The sequence below is a fragment of the Budorcas taxicolor genome, chromosome 11 (assembly GCF_023091745.1).
Source record: "Budorcas taxicolor isolate Tak-1 chromosome 11, Takin1.1, whole genome shotgun sequence".
Taxonomy (NCBI): domain Eukaryota; kingdom Metazoa; phylum Chordata; class Mammalia; order Artiodactyla; family Bovidae; genus Budorcas; species Budorcas taxicolor.
In genome coordinates, this window is record NC_068920.1 from 42,491,451 (window position 1) to 42,519,389 (window position 27,939).

General features: G+C 38.1%; 1 protein-coding gene across 1 annotated transcript; it reads right to left on the reverse strand.

The window, feature by feature from the left end:
• Window positions 1-487: 487 nt before the first annotated feature.
• On the reverse strand, window positions 488-27,897 carry POLH (DNA polymerase eta). The gene is made up of 11 exons (XM_052648855.1): window positions 27,683-27,897; window positions 24,376-24,516; window positions 23,738-23,872; window positions 22,078-22,292; window positions 12,369-12,538; window positions 10,476-10,579; window positions 9,186-9,305; window positions 8,474-8,597; window positions 7,678-7,743; window positions 3,866-4,035; window positions 488-2,250 (listed from the first exon to the last, which is right to left on the reverse strand). The coding sequence occupies exons 2-11, from the start codon at window positions 24,510-24,512 to the stop codon at window positions 1,368-1,370; spliced, it is 2,124 nt and encodes a 707-aa protein (XP_052504815.1). The 5' UTR covers window positions 24,513-24,516; window positions 27,683-27,897; the 3' UTR covers window positions 488-1,367.
• Between the last annotated feature and the right edge of the window lie 42 nt (window positions 27,898-27,939).

Below are 27,939 nucleotides of genomic sequence, written 5' to 3' on the forward strand. Positions count from 1 at the left end.
AACTTCTCCCTAGATTAAGAAAGGAAGTTTTAGAAAATGATACTGAGACATCTCCACAAACTAGTGAGGCACTCTGCATTGATACAGCACTGAGAAGGATGAAAAAGTGTATAAGCAGTCTGTACATTTTTAGTGTTAGTTCCCCTAACCCTAAAATTTTCACTCTCTATATTCATCCAGTGAATATCAAGGACCTATTGTGTGCAAAGCACTGTGAAGAATTCTTCTCTTTTTTTTTTCCCCCCCATTTTAAATATTTATTTGGTTGCACTGGGTCTTCATTGCAGCATATGGGATCTTTAGTTGCAGCATGTGGGATCTAGTTCCCTGACCAGGGATTGAACCCTGCGCCCCCTGCATTGGGAGCACGGGAGTCTTAGCCACTGGACCACCAGGGAAGTCTCTGTGAAGAAGTCTTGCCTTTAAGAAATCTACAGATCTAGTAAGGAAGAGCCATGTACACGGTAAGTACTGTCTTTTATTAGATACTTAACACAAAAGTGGAAAGTATTTTTGGAGGAAGAACTAATTTGCTAGACAAAGTGGTTTTCAAATGTTCCCCCTTCAAACTATAGGTCCCCAACTTATAAATAAGCTAAAATAAGTCTGAAAGTACTGGTTTGAGTACATGTGCCTTATGCCCCCATCACTCAGTTCACCTTCAGTTGGCTTCTCTGTGTAATCAACATGTCCCACATCAGAAAAGCCACAGCCGATAGCCACACACATAAGCAGAGTAAGTATACAGTAATATAAACAGACAAGTGCAAAAAGCTACAATAATTCATTTAAAATCCCAAGCTAAATAAATATTCACACTTCAGTAGGAAAGAGCTGAACAGGACAGTGATCCTGAAGGCCCAAGCACTTCCCTTTTAAATGTGTACTTAGGGTCTAAGGAAATGACATTGCCCAGAGGACAGTTATTATTTTCTAGATCAAGTTCATTTCTCAAGTTCATTAACACACAGATTCAGCAGGGGTAGGGATAAGGCTGAGATTATGTTTAACACGTTCCCTTGTGTTGCCAGTAACAAGGTCCTGGACAAGGTGACTTTCTTGAGGACATTTTCCAAGAGGCAAAGCCAGGTTTGGAACCTCCAAGGCCAGGCATTCTAAACTGACACTGCTTCCCTAAAGACTAACAATTGAAAAAACAGTTATCTGAAAGATGAGTTTTTACATCCTTTCAGCAATAGGATTTGAATCCATGCCTGTAAAGAGATGGGAGCCTTAACTCAAGATCTGGATTATTTTTCTTATTAAAAATTTCGTGAAGTTACAAGTCTCCTTGAGAAGTGAACTTATTCCCACCTCCCAGGTTACAGATAAAATATTACCACCCTGCAGCAAGCCTGAGGGCAGCACTAGTGTGTTAATGGCTTAAAAAATGATTCCAGTGTCTGCATGCCCTCAGGCCTGGGCCGTTTATTATTTGAAGCCAGAGGGCTCTTGGGATTTCTTTTGCTTTGAGGAGAACTGGGAGGAACAACCTGCAGGTTTGAGGAGTGGGGCTGCAAAAAGGAGTTCTGTAACTCCAATGCAAAATGATAGTCCGAGTGTTCTGGCATGTCCCACACAGGTACCAGAGAGCCACACTTCTCGCAGGGCACTTGGTCCTCAGCAGCCAGAAGACTGGAGGTCATAGTTGCCTTTTGAGCCACCTCCAGAGCAGATGTGGAAGTTAAAGGAGCAAGGTTGTTGAGGCTGTTCTGGGCCAAATCCATCTCTGTGGGAGTTGTTTTGGGGGATCCTAGCTTCAACATCTTTTCACAGTCAGGGGCACAATCTGGATTCTCTGTTGGAAAATAGTTTGTTAACTCTTTAGGACTGGGCTTCTGTGGAGGGAAGAAAACTGAAGGATCAGTGAGCTTCTGCTTTAGAAGCAGACTTTTCTGCTTAAAGAAGGGCTCGGTTCCTATAGTATGACTGCTTTGAAAAGCTAATGAGGGCTTGGATGGTGGGCTCATGGGGGCCTGTGTAGCGGCAGTAGGAGAAGAAAGTGAAGCTTCTTTGACTTTCTGCTTTTCTGCGGCTTTCTGGAAGAATGATTCCAGAGAAGTAGTTGCTTTCTTAGGGGTTGTCACCGCTGCGCCACTTCCCTGGGTCTTGGCTTCTGAACTGGTGATTGGCACTTTTGGCAGAGAACTTGGGTCACTGCTCAAGAAGGTGGTGATGTCTGGGCCAGGTGAAGGGGTAGAGGAACAGAATTTGGTAGCACAGAGGAAAAGCATTATAAGGGGAGGGGACCTGTATAGAAAGTAAAAGAATAGATTAGCAGCAGGTCACAGATTAAGTTTCTAAATGACTGGGACTCTGGTTCTGCCACAAAAGGAAATTATCACTATCTCAAACTTTGGGGTATATTGGGTTAATACAGATTCAGCGGACCTGGGATGGGTGGAGAATCTGCCATTCTAACAAGTTCTCAGGTGATGCTGATGCTGCGGTCTAGGACCACACCCTGAGAACCTTTGGGGAACACCCAGCAAGTAGGATGTGTAAGTTGGCTCCCCTGACAAGTGGGTTTACTATTTGCATGATACTGCTGCACAGCTGCTGAAATTCACAGTTGAGGCAAGACACTATCTAAAGCTACAAAAAAAGTTTTTATGTAGACTGGAAAGACGGAAAAAAAAATGCTCTATGCAGTTTTTAAACAGAACCTGAACTCTCATTTTCAACTCTGGAATTTATCTAGAGAAGGAAATTTCACAACTGCTTTTGATTACCTAGCCTAGTCTCAGAAATATTTCAAGAAATTTGTCATAAAGTTCCTCTTTATGTCTCATTACACATTTTCACATAAGTTGAATTTCAGAAGATGAAAATGTGCTTTTATATACAGATTTAGTCCCTCGATGAGATAAAGGGTAAATGCTATTTTAAGATTATTATGACAGTATCTCACTATTCTCTTTCATGCTTTGGGACAGTCTTATAATCAGATACTATTATGCTTCCCTGCCAATATAATATTTTATACTCCTGGTGAAATTTGTTATAATCTGCCAGTTTATAAGGTTTAATGTGAACACAGTATCACAATTATCATTTGGTTCAGTAAAATCACTCAATATTTGAAAATAAATAGTCTTCATTCTTTACTTAGAATAATTTACTTCTTGTTAGTCTTTGTAAATAACAGGTGTACCAAGTAAGTAAGTATTCTTCAAGTAAGTAAGTCTTCTAAGTATTACAAAGACTCTAACTTTAGAAAGTAATATATTCAGATAAGCAATAACTTAAGATGGCTAACTAAACTTTTCTTTTTTAATCTCTAATGTAGATCTATATTAAACAACCAGTTTATCTTTCTCACATATTATTAATATATTTACCTTGTGAATTTGGAATACTTTTACAACTTAAGAGGCTATGTTAAATAATGATAGGATTCCAATACTAAAAATCATTACTATCTGAACAGTAAATGAACACACTCCCATATAGAGCTGATTATTTTTAATGGCCAGCTGAAGTGAAATTTATTATTAAGGAGGATGATTTTAAAATATAATAATCAGACAGTTGAGAGAGAAGTTCTCTGGAACTTGGGAGTTCTGCATTCCCAAGTACACCTGGTCGTTCCCCTGACTATAACAACTTAGTATCAGAAAGGGTAGTGTTGGTTCAGTCTGCCTCTGAAACCTACCCCTGGGCACTGGACGGCACCCAATGTAGACAAAGAGGCTGAGCCATGTTTCTGGTATTTCTCCTGGGTTCTCTCCCTTAATGCATGACCACCCCTCTCTGTAACAGGTCATGCTACAAAGAACCTACCCTAACTGGAAAGCTTATATACTAATTTTAAATAAAGACAGGGTATGAGTCTCAAATGAAGATGAGCTAGAAGGAAACTCACCATTCAGTCTGGGTTCCTGAAGTGTTACAGTTCCTGATGGTAGCAAATGCATCATGGCTCATCTTGTGAGCATCATAGTGGGTGAGGGCACAGCAGCGTCGCAAGCTGCTGAGACGTCTGTCTCCTTGTATGCGCATGCTCACAACCAGCTGAGTGGCCACCCTGTCGTTCTGTGGGTGTAAGAGGATTGAGACAGTACTAAAGTTACCTTGAGCAGCTGGATTCTAATACTGAACTGTGTGAGAGCAAAGAATCAGGGTGGCATAATGGTTTGGAAATAGGGTTTCATTTTTAAAATATTTGTGCTGTTTCTCCGTATAAGTAACTGGAGATGACATAATTTGGGTGGAGTATTAGAATATCTAGGATATTTTGACAGAATAAATGAAAATGGTTTCTCCTAAATGTTGTTCTGTGGTATCCATGCAGGAAGATTATACAGAGGTCTATAGTACTATATTCTGTGACTGAAGGAAGAGTTCATGTAAGTCACTGAAAGGGGGTCAGGATTGAGTAGCGGATCTCTTCTTAACCTCTCTGGCGCTCTGATGCTCAAGAGAAGTTTCTACTAGCATCTCCTTACAGCCCACCTATAGAAGATACACAGGTAGTGAGCTGCCTCTAGAAAGCAAGATCACTGACTCACTTTTCGGTGAAATCTAAGTATATGAATCCTGTTGATGCAAAGCAAACTAAGAAAATAAGGCCAAGAGGCAATAAGGTGACAAGTATACACAGGGACCCCTCAAAATCAAAAGATTCTAGTGAGAAGAAATATACTTAAGACAAATAAACCAAAAGTAGCAACTAGTTTTTAGGTAAAAATACATTTTGTATTGTTGTGCATTTTGTAAATACAGCTTATTCAGGTTTGTATGTATCTCGAGAGATACATAACTACAAAGAAGTTCTTGTTGACTAAAACCAGTTACCTATAACTGTATCAGGCACTATCAAGAGATAAAGGAGAGAACAAAATAAAGTCCAGGCTCTGGAAGATCTTATCTTATAGTAGGGGCTACATATAATAAACAAATAGGCTTGTAATAGAAATGACTACAAAGTGCAATGGAAAAAAGCAGAGTAAGGCAGAGAGTGACGGAGGCTGCTGATATGATAGAGGAACTGGGGAGGAAGTGAAGGCGAAATTTACTTGGTGTGTTAAATAAATGGGGAAGAGGCCAGCAGAGTGGAGGCTGTTAGTGGACTAGGTGAGGGGGAAATGACAGGACATGAGGTCAGACTATCAGAGGATAGAGAGATGAGAACGGAGCGACACCTAGTGGGCAACATCAAATAAGCCCACAGCACAACCTCTTTATGTTACCTACTGAAGAACAAAGACCAAACTGCCAACCTTTGTTAGAAAAAACACCTACTTCTGCTTTACTGACTAAAGCTTAGACTGTGTAGATCATAACAAACTGGAAAATTCTTCCAGAGATGGGAATACCAGACCACCTTACCTGCCTCCGGTGAAATCTGTATGCAGGTCAAGAAGCAACAGTTAAAACCAGACATGGAACAATGGACTGGTTCAAAATTGGGAAAGGAGTACATCAAGGCTGTATATTGTCACCTTGCTTCTATGCAAAGTACATCATGCGAAATGCCAGGCACAAGCTGGAATCAAGATTGCCAGGAGAAATATCAACAACATATGCAGATGATACCACTCTAATGGCAGAAAGTGAAGAGGAACTAAAGAGCCTCTTGATGAGGGTGAAAGAGGAGCGTGCATAAAGTTAGCTTAAAACTCAGCATTCAAAAAACTAAAATCATGGCATCCAGTCCCATCACTTCATGGCAAATAGATGAGTAAAAAGTGGAAGAAGTGATAGATTTTATTTTCTTGGGCTCCAAAATCACTGCACACAGTGACTGCTGCCATGAAATTCAAAGATGCTTGCTTCCTGGAAGGAAAGCTATGACAAACCTAGACAGCATATTAAAAAGCAGAGACATGACTTTGCCAACAAAGATCTGTATAGTCAAGGCTATGGTTTTTCCATTAGTCATGTAGAGATGTGAGAGTTGGACCATAAAGAAGGCTAAGCACTGAAAAATTGATACTTTTGAATTGTGGTGCTGGAGAATACTCTTGAGAGTTCCTTGGATAGCAAGGAGATCAAACCAGTCAATCCTGAATATTCATTGGAAGTACTGATGCTAAAGCTGAAGCTCCAATACTTTGGCCACCTGACACAAAGAGCTGACTCACTGGAAAAAGACCCTAATGCTGGGAAAGCTTGAAGGCAAAAGGAGAGGAGAGTGGCAGAGGATGAAATGGTGAGATAGCATCACTGATTCAGTGGAGATGAATTTGAGTAAACTCTGGGAGATAGTGGAGGACAGAGGAGCCTGGCATGCTACAGCCCATGTGTTGCAAAGTCGGATATGACTTAGTGACTAAACAAAAACAAGCAAAGAGCAAACATTTACTACCAATTCCACTAAAAAGGGGCAGACAGTTAATTACAGATGAGTCCTGACAGTATTCAGTTGATGTTTCAACAGGAGAGGACACATCAAGCAATACCATCAGGAAAATGAAAATCCACAGGGAGAAAATATTTGTATATTATATATTTGACAAGGGATTTGTATCCAGAACACATAAAGAACTTTTAAAACTCAATATAAAGAGACAACTCATTTCAAAAATGGCAAAGGATCTCAACAGGTATTTCTCCAAATAAAATCAGAAAATAGTCAACATGCACCTGAAAACCACTTTATACCTAGTAACTAAACAACAAAGACATAGAGAAATTACAAGCCTCTTACATTGCTGGGAGTATAAAATAGTGCTGCGACAGCCTGATGTGCTAACATAGAGTTAGCATGTGACTCAGTATTCTACTCCTAGGTATATATACAAGGGAAGTGAACACATGTCTACAGAGAAATCTGTACATGAATGTTCACAGCAACATTACTTATGATAGCCAAAAAGTGGAAACAACTCAAATATCCATTCACTAATGAACTGATAAAATGTGATATATCCATTCAGTAGAATATTACTGTCATAAAAAGGAATAAAGGACTGATAGATGCTACAATATGAATAAACCTTGAAAACATGTTAAAGATTTCAAGCCAGTCACAAAAGGCCACATATAAGATTATTGCACAGATATGAAATGTCCAGAGTAGTAAATCTATACAGACAGAAAGCAGACTAGAACTGCCTAGGGCTTGCGGAATAACTATTAGTGGGTACAGGATTTCTTTTTGGGTTATGGAAATGTCCTTAAATTTATTATGGAATAGTTGAACTCAAATATATGAAAACTACTGAACTTTATACTGTAAATGGGTGAATTTTATGGTATGTAAATATATATATATGTCAATAGTTGTTTTTTTTTAAAGAGAGAAGATAAACTAGTCATATATTTAATCTTTGCCTTAAGACTCTGTCTCTAAAACTGAATACTTCTTTGTCACATGGACTGTGTTAAAGCTGAATAATTTACAGTCTAATCCCTAAATGTCCTGCTTAACAGTTCTGTACTCTGATGAAGATCCACTGTGTATTCAGAGTTGGAGTAGGATTTAGATAATATGCAAAAATGTAAAAGCAAATGGTAAAGAGGGAGACAGGAGTAGTCAGGTCTTCACAGATCTAGTAGTCAGTAGTTCACAGATCTAGGTTTTTGAAAATCATATTGAGTTTTACGGCAGTTTTATGGGAAATGATAAAAGATTTCTTAACATTTTGTAGCTGGTATCTTTTTGTATCTTCTTTCTACTCCATACTGATACTTATATTCCAAAGCTCATCCAAGCAATAAAGAAAATCTTACAGCATTTCGGTCCTTGGTGAGTCTCTCCTCTAGTTCCTGGGCTAATTGCAAAAGCCACCATTGCACCTAAAAAGAGTATTGAGATTTTAATCTTTCATTTAAAGACTCTAGGTTTATTACAGAACTCTCAGGTAGCGCTAGTGGTAAAGAACCCGCCTGCCAACGCAGGAGACGTAAGAGACATGGGTTTGATCCCTGAGCTGGGAAGATACTGGGAGGCATGGCAACCCTCTCCAGTATTATTGCCTGGAGAATCCCTTGGACAGAGGAGCCTGGCTGGCCTCAGTCCATAGGGTCGCAGACATGACTTAAGCGACTTAGCACACACAAATGGTCATTTTGTTCGGTTCTCCCCAAAATGGAAGTGTGCAACAGTCTCCCCCATAAGGATCACCAGATGACAGAAATCTTCAGAACTCTGACCTGCCCTAATCTAAGAGTTTTCACTTTCTTTTCTTGCTGGCATGCTATCAGGTAAACTTCAGGCATGTTCCAGCTCTGAGAAAAAAGACACAAAGTTGAGGCACAATGTCCTGGCTTCCTAAGTTTTCATCTACCAAAAAATGAGTAATTCCATTTCAAACTTCAGTCAGTTCCATTCTGTTTCTTTTTGGATGAAGAAAGAAAAAATAAAAATAAAAATCCCAAGTGAAATTCATCAATTTTCAACACAAAACCCCTTCGGTTTCCTGTATATTTTACAGCATAAAGGTTCCATCTAAGTTTCCACAGCTACCAAAACCTACCCACCAGTTCCCTTAAAAGAGACAATGTTCTGTCAAGAATGTCTGCCTACCTGAAACCGAGTAGATAGAGCTGTTTTTCCTGGGAAGTTCTTGCTGCAGCCAATGGTTTTGGTTATTGGCCTGGGTTTAACTGGATCATGTTCAATCCCCCGGCACATGGCATATAGCCAAGATCTAATAAAACCAACACAAAAGTTTAAGGTGAAAGCAAATGACTATCCTTGTTAAAACAAAATACCTATATTATACTAAACCTTTTATCCTTTTCATGAAAAAGGAAAAATCTATTCAAAATTAAGTTCATCACAGAATCTTGCCCTTCCCTATGAATTCCAGTACAATAAACTGCTCACGAGAAGAATACCTATTATGCTTTCTAAGGTCAAGTCATCATTTATATTTTTGGAAAAGTACCAACCAAGCTACAGGATTTTACATCCCCAAGCTTTTTTGGTACTTACTAAGCCTAAATACAAGGATCTTAAAGAAATAACAGCATCTTTGTACATATATATAACCAAGCTTCAAAGTTAAGAGTTCCTTTCTACCAACCTAATTAGTTAGGTACATGGTGGGGGGTGGGGGGGGAACTAGACTGATAGGCTATAGTGACCTAATATTTTAAAGCAAAAGGATCAATGCAGTTACCTCAAGGAGTGAATATTAACCTAATAGGTCTAGATTTTACCTGATGCTTTTGTCTACATTTGAATTTAACATATCCATAAAAGTTATGACTGAACAGTATCAGGAATCACTTACCCATTCCTCTCCCCAAAATGACTCTGGAGCTGGGATTCAGAGAACTGGGTCAGCTCTCCCATGTATTCTACCCCCAGGATTTCAATGACAGAGGCCCCTAGTTTTCCTCCAAGTTTACGGCTAACAACAACAAAAGACATTACATTTGCAAGTAACATCATCAATATCTAGTTAGCAAATAGATACGAAACGTTTTGTCTGTGTAAGCAGCTCTCCAGAAGATTCAGGGAAAAGGATAACACACAGTGGTCCTGTAAATTATTGATTTTCTAGAATAAGACTAGATGACTGGGAATTCAATACTCTGAGAGTTAGGGCCTAGGAATAGGAGTAACCATAGCATAAACACAAAGGTAAATTCATTAAGTGGTTATCAAATCAACTATATAAAATTCTTAATTATACAGAATCTACTGTCCCATTTATGGATTCAAATTCCACCTCCCAAAACAAACCCCTTCAATAGTAAAACCTTTTGTATTTAAGAATATAGTAATTCTTCAGCCTAGCCTTTGAGATGTCTAATAATCTGTCCTTAACCTATCTGTTCAGTCCTTTTTCCATTACTTATTTTCCTCAATATGGTCCTAGGTCATGTCCCGTTCACTGAAAATACCTTATACTTTCTCCCTTTTTGTGTTCAAAACATTCTCCAAATTGGTATTTCTCTTATATTCTCATCTGACTCCAAATTGTGCCAAATCTGAAAACAAAATCCCATGCCCTTTTTATAAGTCCTTCTCCAATGACTTTTATGAACTTTGGTGACTCCCTGTACAATTCATTTAGCAGTTCCATACAGTCTTGATTACGGAACTTTCATTATTGCTTTGAACAGTTATATTTTGTCCCTTCAACAATATTATAAGCCGTTGGTCAAGGACACACAATTGGTATGCACAGCCTAGTTATTAATTTTATTTGGGAACAGTTCAGTAGCCCTGAATGGCTTGCTACGATATTAGAAAAAAGGAAAGAGTTAAAGTTCCTATTTGTTATTTAGTAATAGGTTTTAATAAAAAACCTAGAAGGAAGTTAAACGTATGGCTAACAATCAGTTCATTTTTTAAAATTCAGGATTAAGTATCTTCCACAGATAATCTGGAATTGGAGGTTCATTAAGAAAAGAAATCTCAGTGTGTTCGCAGAATTTTCTATGTTTTCTCCCTCCTGTCTCCATGGTACCTGTTTTCCTTGGCTCCAATTCTTAAGGAACAGAAGAAGCTACAACTAGAGAGGGCCTTCACATAGACAGAGGAGTGGAAGGTGAGGTGCTCCCTGAGTACTCACACTTTGTTAATAGGCACTTGGTTGAAGAGCTGTGGGACTGACCCATGTGAGACCAGGGTCTGCCGGTTGGGCTTGTTTAATCCACAGGCCAGTTTTGCCAGAACCTGGAGCATGGGAAGCATAAAAACCTCATTACTGTCAACACCCACACATGGTGAATATTAATATATACACATACCCACATTCACACACAAGGCACAGCTTAAGGGCTGTAACTAGTGGTTTCCACATTAAAAACAAAAACAGAACCAGAAACTCAAGACATCTCCAAACCTGGGTGTCTAACAACATCCACAGTGGAAACATGACCCACTATCATTATCCTCACTGTTCTTCCCACATCTTCCATTCTGTTTTCCTTTAGTAGTTTTTTCCACCCTCATCTGTTCCTTAAGGTTCTCCTACTTCAAGAGGGTAAAGAACAAAGAAGCTACAGAAGAGACTTAAGAGGCATTTCTTACTGTGTCCATATGAATATGCTAAAACAAACTCATTTTGCCCTACCCCACTTACAGACATTTCTTGATTAATGGTCAGTCCATTTTAAGTCCCAGTTTAATACAGATTACCACCATCATTTAGTATCTGTGACAAAGACTGGGCTCAAAATCATCATCCAGTAGCAAACATCTTATACTAAATAAGACTTCAAAATGAAAAACACCCATGAGAAGTCTTTTCAAAAAACAAGGTACTTCAGTGGTATCAATTCACAAATTATAATTGGTAGGAAAAAATATAAAATCAATTCACATTCATGGGAGAGATTCTCTGAAACTTCTACTAGGTCATAATTAGTTTAAATTACTACACTGAGATTTTTGTTTCCTCTCCCTCGACCTAACCAGGGAAAAGCTTCCCCAAACTCTACTGGGTAATTTGGCAACTTTCCTTTTTGGAAATTCCCTGGTAGTCCAGTGGTTAAGACTCAGTGCTTTCACTGCTGAGGGCCTGGGTTCAGTTCCTGGTCAGGGAACTAAGATCCCGAAAGCTGCACAGTGCCAAACTTTTCTCTTCTTGAGGAAGGGAGAGAAGGTAGTAACCAGGGAAAATCAGCTACCACCCTATGACTAAGCCTAGACCAAAGGGGATGAAGATCCCAGGGCCAAACTGTACTTTAATTAGAATAGAAAAAAAGCGGAGAATACCTAGGTCACACCACAGAAGTGAGATAATACTAGAATATTCAGCAAGTGAAAAGGAATAGGTTCATATATAAAATAAAAAGACTAGCCTTTTTTTTTTTGGCTACACTGCCTGGCTTGTAGGATCTTAGTTCCCCCAACCAGGGATTGAACCCAGGCCCCGGGCAGTGACAGTGCCGAGTTCTAACCACTGGATCGCCAAGGAATTCCCGCTTCCTCCTTTCTTTGGGTAGTTCAATCATTAAGGAAATATTGTGGCTACAACTATATAAATAACCATTTCCAGCAAAATTTTCAGCCTATTTCCTAGGAAAGTACATGTGCAATGTCAATTCTCATGTTGAAATAATTACTTAGGTTTTTGTCTTCAATGTGAAGTTTAAAGAGGAACCCATTTCAAAGATGTGTAATGGTTTCAATGCCCCATGCAGGGACTTCCCCTGGAGGTCCAGTGGTTAAGACTTCTCCTTCCAACACAGGGGGATGTGGGTTTGATCCCTGGTCAGGGAGCTAAGACCCTACATACCTCAAAGTCAAAAAAAAGAAAAACATAAAACAGAAATAATATTATAAGAAATTCAGTAAAGACTATTAAATAGTCCACATAAAAAAAATCTTAAATGCCCCACTCATACCTATCCCGTCTATGTTTTATTGTTGTTGTTTTGTAAAGTTTGTGTTTGTTTCTATCCCTGTGTTTAACTATAGATATATCTGTTTCTCTTTGAAATCTACTATTAGCCTTCACCTTATTGTGTGAAATCCCAGCAGAACACTGAAAACCGGTCTGCCTCTCGATGGCTGCTCGCATTTCTTCCACAATCACTGCTCCCATAGTGAGCTGTAGGTCTGGAGAGCTGGTGCTTTCAGTCTGAAGAGAATCAAGCCATTGCAATAAGCCTTGTTTTCGCCTTTCCTCTGAAAAAGTTGAGAGGTCCCAGGTAGACATTTTTTTAAAATCAGGGTTTTATTTAATTGTGTTATCTAATGTAGAAATGCTTAGATTTCAGGTACTTTAGATATGTTTTTAGACTACTCAGTATCACAACAGAGATCAATTTCTCATACCAAGTCCAGCAGCCTTAATTTCCAGCCTAGGCTGAACCTTATAAGCTTCAATAACCAACAAATATTTTGTATTATCTTTTATGAGCAATGATTTTAAAGTACTTCTGTTTTCTCTCTCCAGTTTTGAACTTTCTTCCTCCAACTTCCCTTGCATGCCACCAAGAATTCTATTAAGTTACTCAATTAGAAATTATTCAGAATTACCTCACGCTTCAGTATAAACTTAAGTTAGCACTTCTGTATTTTTAGAGGTTGGTTCCACTTGAATAGCTTAAATCTAATCAGCACCACTAGAAGATTTATTCTCTTGACAAAGTATTTAAATTAGATGTAGCTTTGTACTTACGGCCTTGAAAATAACTTATTACCCAATTTAGGACTAGTCAGTTTTGGAAAAGCATTTTAAAATCATATAACAAGAAAGTTAAGAAGAAATATACACGCTGGTTTAAAGAGGCTGAAGTGAGGGCTTCCCTGATGGCTCAGTGTTAAAGAATCTGCCTGCAGTCAGGAGACACAGGTGATGTGGGAAATGTGGGTTTGGTCCCTGAGTTAGGAAGATCCTCTGGAGCAGAAAATGGCAATTCACTCCAATATTCTTGCCTGAAAAATCCCATGGACAGAGAGGCCTGGCAGGCTGCAGTCCAAAGGGTTGCAAAGAGTTGGACACGACTGAGCACACACACACACAAATGAGCTATGACAAGGCAAGAAAATACAGAGTATCTTGAAGAGATAGAGTAAAGGTTCGTATATATGAGAGGAGGAGGAAGATGAACACATAGAAGGAAGTATTTTCCAACTGTTGTTTCTCTCCTTTGCTAACCTGTCTTCCTCTAATGCCCTAACTGTGGATACTGAGCAACATTCTTCTCTGTGTAGATAACCGTTTCTCTCGGTGAACTGGTACTGGCTTACGTTTCAATTTGCTTATGCTGAGTACATGCAAATCTTAAGCTCCTGCCCCAAATTCTTAAACTTTAATCCCTTATTTCTACCTCCCTACAGAAAATTTTTCATTAAATGTTTGAATTTTTCATTAAAGTATCAAACAAAATGCTACTGAAGTCAATCTTTATATCTTCCTCCCCAAAGGTTCTCTTTCCCAAACAACTTCCTGTTTCTCTTAAAGGTTTAAAATCTAATATTGCCTTCTTTTCTTTTACTCCCCTTCACTGTAGTTATCTATGGAGAAGGAAATGGCAACCCATTCCAGTATTCTTGCCTGGAGAATACCATGGACAGAGGAGCCCGGTGGACTACAGTCCATGAGGTCGCAAACACTCAACACAAGACTGAGCAGCTAACACAATTGCAGTTATCTAGTTACCAAGGCCACTTCAGCATATTCCACATATCCATTGCAACTCACTCTATTTTACTCATACTTCTTCCATTCTTGCCTGTGCCACTTTGACTTTTGTTTTTGGCCACACCAGGGATCAAACCCGTACCCCCTGCTGTGGAAGCACAAAGTCTTAAACACTGGATCACTAGGAAGTACCCATAAATTTATAGTTAGCTCTTAAAATCAGGTAGTGTGAAGTTTTACAAATTTTTTTCTAAAATTGTTTGACTATTCCACATCCTTTGCGTTTCCATATAAATTTTAGAATCAATTTGTCAATTTCTATAAAATCCTGCTGGGATTTTGGTGAAAATGCAATGAATCTGTAGATTAGCTTGGGGCTTGACCTGCATATATCTTGAACTGTTTTTTCCACATATATTGTTAGATATATTTCTGATAATTTCATGGTTTTAATGCTATTGCAAAAATGCCATTGCTTTTTAAATTTCAACTTCCCATTTTAGATTTTAATATATAGAAGTATTACAAATTCTTGCACATTGACATTGTCCCCTGCAACCCTGCTGAACTCAATTATTTAGTGGGAGTGGGGGGAGGGTAGATTCCTTAGGATTTTCTATAAACATGGCCATATCTCCTATTTCATTCTTCCTTCACATCTTTTATTTCTTCTCCTGTACTGACTGCATCATCTTGGACCTCTAATACAATGTTGACTAGAACTCTCGTAAGAGTGAGCACTGGTAATTTGTGCCAAAACTTCAGGATTAAACTGATAAACTCTAGCTATGGTCCACAACTCTAGGATCCATAACTATTAATACAAAAGAGAAGTCCTTATACTGATAACTGGTATACCTTCTTCTGTGCCATGAGCTGAGTAGTACCTTCCAAGCTCTGGTGGCTCAGATGGTAAAGAATCTGCCTACAATGCAAGAGACAGGTTTGATCCCTGGGTCGGGAAGATGTCCTAGAGAAGGGAATGGCTACCCACTCCAGTATTCTGGCCTGGAGAATTCCGTGGACAGAGGAGCCTGGAGGGCTACAGTTCATGGAGTTGCAAAGAGTTGGACATGACTGAGCAACTAGTACTTTCACTTTCAAGCTCCCTCTGGTTGTTCACAGAATTTATCATCTTGTGGCTGTAGGACTGAGGTCCTCCTTTCTTGCTTGCTGTCAACAGAGGGCAGCTCTCAGAGCATAGACATGGGGGCTTCTCCAAAGGCCCTCTTGCAATATGGCAGCTTCCTTCTTCAAAGCCTGCAAGGAGTCTATCCCAACTCCTACAGCTCTCAACTTTGGCAGCTGATTTTTTTTAAGTTTTTAAATATTAATTTATTTTTATCTTCTTTTTGTTTCTTTTTGGCTGAGCTGGGTAGCACATGGGCCAGGGGATAGAACCCATAGCCCCTACAATGTAAGCATGGAGTCTTAACCACTGGACTGCCAGGGAAGTCCCTGAAAGTTGATTTATAATTTTTTTATATTAATACAGCTACACAACTGTTTCTTGTTATACACATTCACATGTTCAATATTTGCTTAGAAAGAAATGAATTAAGAGGAAACAAAGGAGTTCTTTAGCTAACACAAACCAGTTACAAAGAGGCCCCAAAGGGAAAGTTTTCACTCTGGCAGTTTTTGAGTATTAAGTAATCATACTACTTAAACTTCACACACACATAACTATTTCAGAAACAGAAAACCCAAAGTTGCAAATGGGTAAATAGGACCCATTAAGAGGCAGGATGGTCAAGTTGAATGGGAACTTTAGTATCAAAACATCACAGATATCTGGATTCTTTTCCTAGCTTTGAAATATATGTCATATTCATGAAAAATAATTTCTGGGAGAATATATACACTTAGATCAGCTCATTTCTGTTAACAGATTTTTTTTCTGGCTACACACATCATGTGAAGACTCAGGAATATGATATGAAATATCACCATAAATCATTTCCTAAACATTGTATTATTCTGAACACTCTAAATAATAAGATGTTATCACTGCATCTGGAAGCTTAAAATTTAAACTGGACACAATAAAGCAACTTGTTCCTTCATATACAAATACCTTTTATTTCCTCATACAGAAATAAGACTTCTTTAAAACACTGGCATTTTATAGAAAAATATAATAAAGACAGAACAACCATTTGAGTTGAAGTAACATTTGACCACCAACAGAGGTATGCACCATCATCTTCACCAGAGAGCTCTTCAACAATGAGTTGCCTCCCACAAAACCAATGTAATGTGTAATAGTTTTTATTCTGAACTATGTAGGTTTTGAGAGGGTCTTCAAATCTCCTGAAAACTGCATGCAAAATTGTCTTATATGTAAGTATCTCTTTTTCTGAGACAAGCAAGGGTCCATAGCTTTCAACAGGTTTAAAAGGGCATACAGTCTTAAAAAAAACTTAAACAACAAATTATTTTAAGTATTATAAAAACAAAACACAACCACACAAAATCTGAGATACAGCAAAAGGAGTCCCAAAAAGGAAGTTCATAGCTATACAGGCCTTCCTCAAAAAAAGAAGAAAAATCTCAAGACTTCTCTGGCAGTCCAGTGGTTAAGATTCTGGGCTTTCACTACAGGGGGCACAGATTCGATCCCTGGGCAGGGAACTAAGATCCTGCATGTCACTTGGCATGGGCAAAAAATTTTTTAAAAGAGAAAAGTCACAAACCATAAGATGTTGCAATATATATATTTGATAATGATTCATATCCAGAATACATAAAGAAGTCCTATAGATGAATGAGATAAGACAACCAAGAAAAATGGGCAAGTGCTTAAATCGACACTTCATGAAAGAATGGTCATCACTTACAAAAAGATGTTCAATCTCATTAACACCAGGAACATGCAAACTAAAACCATAACATGATATTACCATATATGATATCACAATCATCAAAACGGTTAAAACACAAGAGAAAAGAGCAAGGGTTGACAAAGATGTGGCACGACTAGAACTCTCATATGCTGCTAGTGGAATTATAAATCAGTACAACCATTCTGGAAAACTTTTGGGGGTATCTACTAACACTGAGTACAGACAAACTAAAGCTGAATACAGGCAAACCCTACAACTGAGCACATCAGTCACATGCTCAACAGAATGTATACACCTGTTCACCAAAAGATATTTACAAAAATGTTCATAGCAACTCTGTTATTAGTGGTCCAAAACTGGAAAAAAAACCCACAAAATATCCATGGGTAAATTGTAATATATTCATACAATGTAATACTACACAAACCCAACTATATACAACAGAATGGATGAATCTCACAAACACAATATTGAATGAATGAAGCCAGACTCAAGTATATACTGCATAATTTCAATTTTAGAAACTTCAAAAATAAGTTAAATAGAAATCAGGACAGTTGTTATATAGGAGAGAGGGAAGAGGGACAGAGAACAACTGGGAGGGCAAGCAAATGTGGCTTCTAGAGTTCTGATGTTTTTTGATCTGGGTTCTGTTTATACAAGTGGGTTTACTTTGTGAAAATCAGTCAAGTGTACACCTAATTTACACACTTTATGTATATTATATCAAAGTTTAGATGAGCAAGAAAAAGGGAAATCTACTGGATTCCAGATTTCAGAAGAAGCAGAAATAATCATAATCATATAATAAAAATTATAATTTAAAAATTACTAAAAGGTATGTGGAGTCTAAAGTAGGACACAAATGAACTATCTGTAAAACAGAAACAGACTTATAAAACAGAGAACAGACCTGTGGTTGCCAAGGGCAGCAGGGAGGGATGGATTGGGAGTTTGCAATTAGCAGATACAAACTATTACAATACATAGAATGGATAAAACAACACAGTCCTTCTGTATAGCACAGAGAACTAGATCAATATCCTGTGACAAACTATGATGGAAAAAATATGAAAAAGAATTATATATATGTGTGTCTTAAAGAATCACTTTGCTGTATGGCAGAAATTAACACATTGTAAATCAACTATACTTCAACAGGGCTTCCCTGGTAGCTCAGTGGTGAAGAACCCGCCTGCCAATGTGGGAGACACAGGTTCAATCCCTGGTTGGTCAGAAGCAGCTAGGACCATGTGCCACAGCTACTGAGCCTGTGCTCTAGAGTCTAGGAACCACAACTACTGAAGCCCATGCACCTTAGATCCTGTGCTCTGTAACAAGAGAAGCTACCGCAATAAGAAGCCTGTATACCGCAACTGTAGAGTAGCCCCCACTGGCCGCAACTAAAGAGCCCACACAGTAACAAAGACCCAGCACGGTCAGAAATTTTAAAAAACTACATTTCATCAAAATGCATTTTAAAATATAAATAAAAATCACTAAAAGGTACATTAAGTAAAGACCTAAAAAGCTGGTGAAATGTTTATAGATGGGATAGTTTAACACTAAGATACTATCTTTTTTTAAAATGTGAATTAAGGGGCTTCCCAGGTAGTCCAGTGGCTAAGACTCTGAGCTCCCAATTCAGGGGACCAGGTTCGATCCCTAGTCAGGGAACTAGATCCCACATGCCACAACTAAGACCCAGTGCACCTAACTAAATAAGTATTTTTTTAAATAAATACAAATGTGAATTCAATGTAACTTCCAGAATTTTCTGAGGAATTCAACTAATGCATTCTAAAATATATACCAAACAATAAAGGTCCATAAATAGCCAAGACAATTTTGAAAAACAAAAGTAGAGGGGAGTCCTTATCAAACATTATAATATACCACAAACTAATAAAAACAATGTGTTTCTGAAACAAAAGGAGACCCTAATGGGCTATTATAGAATAACTGATAGAAGTTGAGAAAAATGGATTATTAATAAATAAATGTTGGGGAAAACTGACTCACTAAAAGATTATTAAGGTGGCTCCCTACTTTAAATCAAATAAAATGGTCAACTCCATATAGCTGAAATACCTAAAAATAAGCTATAAGGCAAATTGAAGAAAATGTAGAAAAATGTCTTTAGGAACATCTGATAGAAATGAATGTCTAAAATGAGATTTAAAATGCACAAACCATAAAGTGAAAAATGGAAGGACTAAAAGAATTCGTTCAACAAAGTACAGTATAAATAAAGTTAATGGATGACAGACCTGGGAAAAGATGTTTGAAGTGTCAAAAACAGACAAGGAACCAACAATTAGGATACAGGAGACTTCTCCCCCGACAAAAAAGGGCAGGAAATCCAATGGAAAATTGGGTGATTATAAATAAGCAAACTCATAAAAGTGGAAACTCAACTGGCTAACAAGTATATGAAAAAAAAGCTCAACTTCAATTAGTAAATAGAGAAATATAAGCTAAAACAAGCCCCAAAATATAAAGTACACCTTTATAGCCATTACATTTTAAAATATTAGATAATACCAATTGCTGGTGAGGATAGGGAGGAAATGGGAACTCTTGTGTACTGTCAGGGGTCAGGCAAATTGTTACAGCAGTTCTGGAAACCAATTTGGCAATATTTAGTGAAACCAAGTATATGTGTATACCCTATGATCTAGCAGTCCACTCCTGAAAATACTCAGAGAAACCCCTGCGTAGGTCCAAAAGAGGATTAATAAGGACATTCATCATATAAACAGAAGGGTCTGTAAACATAGTAGATCCATACCATAGATTGCACTGCAATTAAAAGCAACCAACTGGGCTTCCCTGGTGGCTCAGTGGTAAAGAATCTGCCTGCCAATGCAGGGGACATGGGTTCGATCCCTGGTCCAGGAAGATCCCACATGCTGCAGAGCAACTAAGCCCATGCACCACAACTACTGAGCCTGTGCTCTAGAGGCAGGAAGCCGCAACTACTGAGCACAAATGCCCCAACTACTGAGGCCTGTGCACCCTAGAGCCCATTCTCCACAACAGGAAAAGCCTCTTCACTGAGAAGCTCGTGCACCACAACTAGAGAGCAGCCCCCGCTCTCTGCAACTAGAGAAAACCTCGTGCAGCAATGAAGACCCAGCGCCTCCCCCAAAATAAATGATTTTTTAAAAAGCAATCAATTACACATAAATACAGCTACATGGATAGATCTATAAAACCACCAATGAAAGAAAATTAAAAAGAATGAGATCTATAATACCATGACATGATCTTGTAATTAAGAAGCACAAGTTTTTCTTTTAACATTGTTTCACGGCAAATTAATGCAGTTTATACTCAACTGCATCTTTTTAAAAAAAATTTATTGGAGTATAGGTGATGTACAAAGTTGTATTAGTTTCAGGTATACAGCAAAGTGAATCAGTTATACATGTATCAATACCTATATCCACTTTTTAAAATTTTTCTTCCATAGAGGCCATAACAGAATACTAAGTAGAGTTCCCTGTGCTACACAGCACGTTCTTGTCATCTATTTTATATATATAGTAGTATATATACGTCAGTTACGATCTCCCAATTTATTCCTCCCTTCCTTATCCCCTCGTAACCACAAGTTGTTTTCTCCATCAACTCTACTTGTTTTGTAGATGTCCATTTGTACCTTTTTTTTTAAATTTCACACACACAAAAAATCAAATTTTTAAAAATTTCACATATCATGTGTTTGTCTGACTTCACTCAGTATGACAATCTCTAAGTCCAACCATGCTGCTACAAATGGCATTGTTTTGTTCTTTTTCATGCCTGAGTAATACTGCATTGTACATAGGTACCACATCTCCTTTACCCATTCCTCTACTGATGGGCATTTAAGTTGCTTTCACGTCCTGGCTATTGTAAACAGTACTGCAATGAACACTAGGGTGCATGCATCTTTTTGAATTATGGTTTTCTCTGGGTATATAACCCAGAAGTAGGATTGATGGGTTATATGGTAGTTCTGTTTTTAGTTTTTTAAGGAACCTCCAAAACTTTTTTTCCATAGTGGCTGTACCAATTTACATTCCCACCAACAGTGTACAAGGGTTCCCTTTTCTCTACATCCTCTCCAGCATTTTTATTTGGAAATTTTTTGGATGATGGCCCTTCTGACTGGTGAAGTGATACCTCATTGTATTTCTGATTTGCATTTCTCTACTAATTATTGATGTTGAACATCTTTTCACTTATATAATGTGTGCTTTTAAAACTCTAGCACAAGTTTTAAAAGAACAAATTATATAAAAAGCACAAGTTTTAAAAGCACACATTAAGTCAGAGAAAGACAAATACTGCATGTTATCACTTATATGTGGAATCTAAAATATAAACAAATGAATACAACAAAACTGAAACAGACTCACAGATATAGAGAGCAAACTAGTTGTTACTGTGAGGAAAGGGAAGAAGGGGCAAGTTAGGCGCAGGGGTTTCAGAGTTACAAACTATTGTGTATAAAATAAATAAATGGATACAGCACAGGGAAATATAGTCACTAATTTATAATAACTTTAAATAGAATATAATCTATAAAAATATTGAATCACTATGTTGTACACCTGAAACTAATATAATAGTAAATTGACTACACTTCAAAAAAAAATGAAAAAAATGATAATTATCAAATAAAATAAACAAAAATAATTAAAAGCACAAGTACAAAGCAACATTGTACAATCTGTAAAGACATATACATATTTAAGAAGATCTATGTCAGTGAGTGCCAGAGAGTTTGTGTGGTAGGGAGTGAGGGGAATCACTATGAAGGGAAAAGGAGTAAAATAAGTCAAATAAAATACGAGGCCTTGAGCAGCTCACTGATGACATCATCCTGTGAGTACGTCAACTCCCCGTTTTTGAGGTCCCCTTAAAAAAGCTCACCCTTCTTATGAACCAAGTTATACATTAACCTACAAATAATGGAAGTGCTCAGTCAGCCTTCTACTGATAACTTTAACCTGCCCTAGTTATGCTTAAGGAGAAACTTGATTTTACAGATTTCACAGCTTCTCAATATCCATATACCTGGAAAGATAAGAGAATTTGTATATCCTTCCATGTGAGTCCTTGAGATTCATTCACGTTGTAGGTTAAGTTTCGTTTCACTGAATCCAAGAAGGAGCAGTGTGACCAAGCAAAGCAGGTTCCAAAGGCAGGAAGCAGAAGCAATACTGATGCTATGGAAGTACCTTTCTCAACAGTCCCTTCTGTTGTAGGCCCTTGGGGAAACCCTTCAATGCAGGTGGTTGGCAACAAGTCTGCTGAGATACGCTGATTTTGGAGCTTTTGTAGTCTCTCTTGCACAGCACTGGTCAGGTCTAAATAAGCCTCATCAATGCTGCCACGTTCCATTACAGCAAAACGAGACATTATCTCCATCACTTCCATACTGGCTTCCCGGTACCTAAGAGCATGATAGCATAATATACTCACATACATACAGACCAAGGAAAGGATGCTCTTTCGCAGTAGCTGGTGTTCCTTCACAGACTTGAGTAAATTACTCCAAGGTATTTTTACAAATACTTGAAAAACTTAGTGTGTATATATACATATATATATGTTTCTGCAAATCATATTTTTATTTTTATAATGTGGCATCTCAAGTTAACTATTAAAATAATTTTAAATTATCCAGGTCTTAATAACTTTTTGGTCTATAAACATGTTCTTAAATTTTTAAAAACTGCCTTTGTTACTTGATGAAGATTTTAAGGGTAAAATAAATGATCCAGTATAAAGTTGGTGGCATGTGGCTTTTCAAAATCACACTCTGAAGTCAACTATATTTCTGGGACATGACACTGTCTTTCCCAGCCAGCATAAAATTCTATTCAATGCAATGTAACATATGTCCATTAGCTAAATTAATTCTACTTTAGAGTAACAGTATTAATCTTCAGTTAAATCTGTCTTCATTTCTGGCAATAATTCCAATGTGAGGTTGGCTATGACACTCCACTTTTAGACTTCTGATAGGTGAATTCAGGAATATCTCAAGTCCCAAGTCAAAGCATGATCCCTACACACACCACCACATACATGAGAACGTGGGGATCTGAAAAAGAGTTGAATCCTCAGTCTTCTGCTTCTTAGCTGTGTGAACTTAAATTATTTAACCTCTAAACTTACCCCTCGTGTGTGTGTGTGGGTATGTGTAGGAATGAGTGGGGAGGGGGTGGGGTGGATAATACTAGAATTTACCTTATAACGATGTGAGATTTAAGAGACACTGCCAATGAAAAATTTCACACAGTGCCTGGCATATGACATATGTTCAATATGTTTATTAGCTATTAGGATTATTATAATGGTGGGGGCTTGTACCTACCTCTAATTTGGCTATGCCTATATTAACGTCTTCTATTCTGAGGCTAACTTTCTAAAATCTGGGGGAAGAGAGCTCAGTTCAAAACAGAGAAGGTCAGCACCTTTGAATCTGTTCAATTCTGGCAAATAATTCTAGATATTGCACTAGAATGTGAATCTGACTCAACTTTCTCTGGGAAAACTCTTTAAGTTTCACAATCAATTTAATAACTGCAAACACTTCAGACTTTTGGCCTGAGAACATGGGAACTGGTATTAAGTTTTAATTACAATAACTAATTTTTAAACATTTAAGGAACTGAAAAGGCATTAAGGGTAGATATTGTTATAGGTAATGATTCTCAACTGTTCCTAAAATATAATATTAAAATCTGTTTTCATTTCACACTGAAAAGTTGGCTGACTGAAGGGAACCTTTTCAGATGTCATTTACACAAAACAAATTAGAAAACATCAGTTCCTAGCCTCATGAAATGATTCCAACTCCTCCACTCCCCTTAAACCATCTTCTCTTCTTACTTGGCGAGGTTAGCTTTTCCATGGAGCTCACGAACTTGTGCCAGTAGAAGATCTGGACATAACTTCTTAGCATCATCTGCCCACATGTTTCTAGTGACCCCAAATGCACGAGCTTCATAACTTACTGCAACTATTCTAAGGTTAGGAAAAAAAGGGGAGCAAAAACATTATATGATCATAAGCAAAAGTAATTAAAATTCAGCATGATGAATAGGTTACAAACATAATAGAAACTTTTTGATCACAGATGCTACTATTTTTTTTCCTTAATTTTTTGGCCACGGAGCAAAAATATTACATGATCATAAAAATTTCACATGATCATAAAATTTCACATGACAACTAGATTATAAACACAATAGTAGAAACTTTTTGGCCACTGACGCTACTACTATTTTTTTAAAACTTTTTAGCCACACAACAGCATGTGGGATCTTAGTTCCCTGACCAGGGATGGAACCCATACCCCCTGGAGTGAAGTCTTAACCTCTGGACTGCCACGGAAGTCCCACTGATACCACTATTCATTCTCAAACACAGCAGTTCAGAACTCTCAAAAATAGGACCTAGCATAGTGCCATGTATTCTCAGAGATTAAAACAGCAGTTTAGAGTTATAAGAATAACTATGATACATACCCACCACCCTTCCATGATGTGTACTGTACAACTGCACAAGGTTTATTCCTCAAATGAGGATTTTGCCGCTGTTCCACCTGAACGAAAAAACAGTCCATGTCCACTAGAGCAACTACCCGGTCTCTTCCATTAGTCATTTTTCTGTAAGACAATATATTATGAACAGTTAGAAAGGACATTGAATCTAAATCACCAAAGAAAACTACTTCCATTCTTTCATTGTCGAATTACCATAAGCAATGGGAGCAACAAGAATGAAACAGGCATTTTCATATACTGCTGGCAGGAGAATAACAAATTGATACACCTTTAGAAGGATAATAATAATAAAAGCTTTAAAAAATACCCATTTCCCCCCAAAGAACTGAACACTTTACAAAAGATATTCAGATAGTCAACAGGCATATGAAAATGGGCTCAATGTGTCATTAGGCATAGGGAAATGCAAATTACATGTACATCAATGCAAACTGCATGTACAAATGCAAATTACAATGTACATCAATGGTGGGATAAAGCCAACAGTTAGAATCTAATGGACAGACAAATTTCAAATATAAGTTCAGGGTAAAGAGAAGCACAAAATAATATATAGTATCAAAGCATTCATGTGAATTTCAAAACTTTCTTTGAAAAACTTCTAGGGTTACAGAAAAGTCACAAACATAGTAGGGTTCCCCCATACCCAGTTTCCCCTAGTGCTACATTTTACACAGCACAATTATCAAAGCTAAAAAATGAACATGAGCGTAATATTCACACTACAAACTTTACTTGAATTTTACCAGTTACTCCCATTAATGTCCATTTTTGGTTCCAGAATCCAGCTTAAGATCCAGTCTTAGTCATCACATCTCCTTAGTCTTCTCCAATCAGTGCCACTCCATGTTTCTCATGACCTTTCACAGGGAACTACTCAGTTGCTTTGAGAACATCTCTCAGTTTAGGTTTGTCTGATGTTCCCCCCGCCCTTTTTAAAAATAAATTCTTAAAAAAGAATTTTTATTTATTTTTGGCTGCGCTGGGTCTTCACTGTTGCTTACACTTTTCTCTAGTTGTTGTGAGTGGGGGCTACTGTCTAGTTGCAATGAGCAGGCTTTGCACTGCAGTGCTTCTCTTGTTGAGGAGAACAGCCTCTAGGTGCATGGACTTTAGAAGCTGCGACTCCCAGGCTCTAGGGCACCAGCCTAATTGCTCTGAGGCATGTGGGATCTTCCTGGGTCAGGAATCAAACCTGTGTCTCCTGCATTGCCAGGTAGCTTCCTTACAACTGAGCCATCAGGGAAGCCCTGATGTTTTCTCTTGATAAGACTGAGGTTATGCATTCCAGGCAAGAACATTGTGGAAGTGTTCTGCTTTTCTCGAGTCATGTATCATGTTTGGAGGTACATGACGTCACTATGTCTTAATACTAGTGATGGTAAACATATCATTGAATAGTGACAGTGTTTGCTAGGTTTCTCACTGTAAGGTTACTATTTTTTCCTTTCGTAGAAGAGATACTTTGAGACTATGCACATATCCCGTTTCTCTTCAAATTGTGAACTTCTGAGCACCCATCAGCGGATCTGGCCTGTAACAATTACTTTGTAGTGTTCTACTGCTGATTTTCTATCTATTCACGTTCAACTTTTGAAGACAAAAAGAAAACAACAAAAAAAAGAAAATACTACACACTATTTGTACAGACATACATAAACGTATGGATGCTAGATTGAAAGAACAAACCTTATAAACCATTGATAGAGGTAAATGTTTTCATTTAACATTGTTAGAAATCTGAAAGAAGGCTTTATAAACGAAAGCAGTGGCTCCCAAACTTTACTACAGATTGGAATAACCTAGGAACCTTTAAACACTATTGATTTCTGGCTTCTACTACCAGACATCTAACTTAATCAGTATGGGTGTGACCTGGGCATCGCAATTTTTATAAGTCTTCTCTAATGCGCAGCAGAGATTGGAAACCACTGACCTAACGTAAACAAGGTATTTAAATATGAGAGAACACAGGTTTTACAGTTGAGTAAGCACTCAACTGTACTTTTTTTAAGTGTCAAAAATTAACGTTCACCTTGAAAAAAGTGTCATGCTACTACAAAGCTGAAAGATTAGAGGGGAAAATGATGACTTCAAAAAACCAGAGTAGTCAAGGCATTGCTGTTGTTGCTGTTAAGTCGCTTCAGTCATGTCCGACTCTGTGCGACACCATAGACGGCAGCCCACCCGGCTCCCCCGACCCTGGGATTCTCCAGGCAACCCACTGGAGTGGGTTGCCATTTCCTTCTCCAATGCATGAAAGTGAAAAGTGAAACTGAAGTCACTCAGTCTTGTCTGACTCTTAGCGACCCCATGGACTGCAGCCTACCAGGCTCAACTGCAGCCTACCAGGCTCCTCTGTCCAGGGGATTTTCCAGGCAAGAGTACTGGAGTGGGGTGCCATTGCCTTCTCCAAGTCAAGGCATTAATTCCTTACAAATTCCACTCACTGAAAACAGGCAGAATGAAATACTTTAAACCATAATATACCAGAAATCACTTTGCCCTGAAGTGGCTTTTGTGTAGTCTTCGAACAGATTAATATTGGATTAAAAAATAGTAAATGCATTGTCTCATACACACACACACAGACTTATATCGGATTAAAAACAGTAAATGTAATGCCTCTCTCTCTCACACACACACACATGCACACACAGACTTACATTGGATTAAAAATAGTAAATGCATTGTCACACACACACCCCTGAGTACCATATTAGATACAAATACTAGAAGTGGAGTAGGAACAGGGAGCAGTGATTTAAGTACAGCAAACATTTCCTAAATACTCAACCACCAGAAACGGATATTTAGATTTTAACTGTTTTAGTTTTCAGTTTACGTATTTTGCTGGAGCAAGCAACAGCTTTTTAAAGATAAAAAGTGAAACACGCTCTATGTTAAAACTTTCCTTTGGGAATAAGGATTAGGCTACACCTCAAATGACCAAACACCTCAAATGACCAAAACTGTACAAACCTTCGGTATTTGCAATTCCTCATCTTTAACGATCTCAATTTACCAAGATCTGTACAAAACACATTTAGTGCCTATGAGGTGGTAACACAGCCAAGGAAAACCAGTATAAGTGAAGAGGGAAGTTTTAAAAAAGGCAATACGAGGGCCTTTTCTGTAAGCAATGCTTTCTACTTTATTGTTATTTCGGGCCAATGTTGTCCTCAATCACTGCTATACTGTACAACCAATAGCCAAGGCAACATGAAAAGTCTAAAAACAGATACAGAACGGTTCTAAATTCTCTTACCAATGTGACGGCACTTGGCAAAACCGCCACCCGCGGACGCCGTCGAGACTGGGCTAGGTGTCCACTGGAAGGACGTTAAAGCGGTCTTGAATATTTGTCCCCTTTCTGGGAACGGATCAGTCGGTTTCGAGACAGATTTGTTCCCTGGAACAACGGAGAAAAGAACCGAGGGTCGCAGACGGCCCTCGCCTAGGCAGCTGCTAGCACAGTCGGGCGGGTCCAACTTCGGCCAGCGCAACCGGCATACCGTCTTCCTG

Bases quoted from the DNA above. Each gene is read 5' to 3' on its own strand.
- POLH (XM_052648855.1), bottom strand. From the start codon at position 24,512: ATGACTAATGGAAGAGACCGGGTAGTTGCTCTAGTGGACATGGACTGT. The intron at 10,580-12,368 runs GTGAAGGCTAAT...CCCATGCTCCAG, and splicing joins CTGGGATTTCACACAATAAG to GTTCTGGCAAAACTGGCCTG. The intron at 9,306-10,475 runs GTGAGTACTCAG...TGTTGTTGTTAG, and splicing joins CAAGTGCCTATTAACAAAGT to CCGTAAACTTGGAGGAAAAC.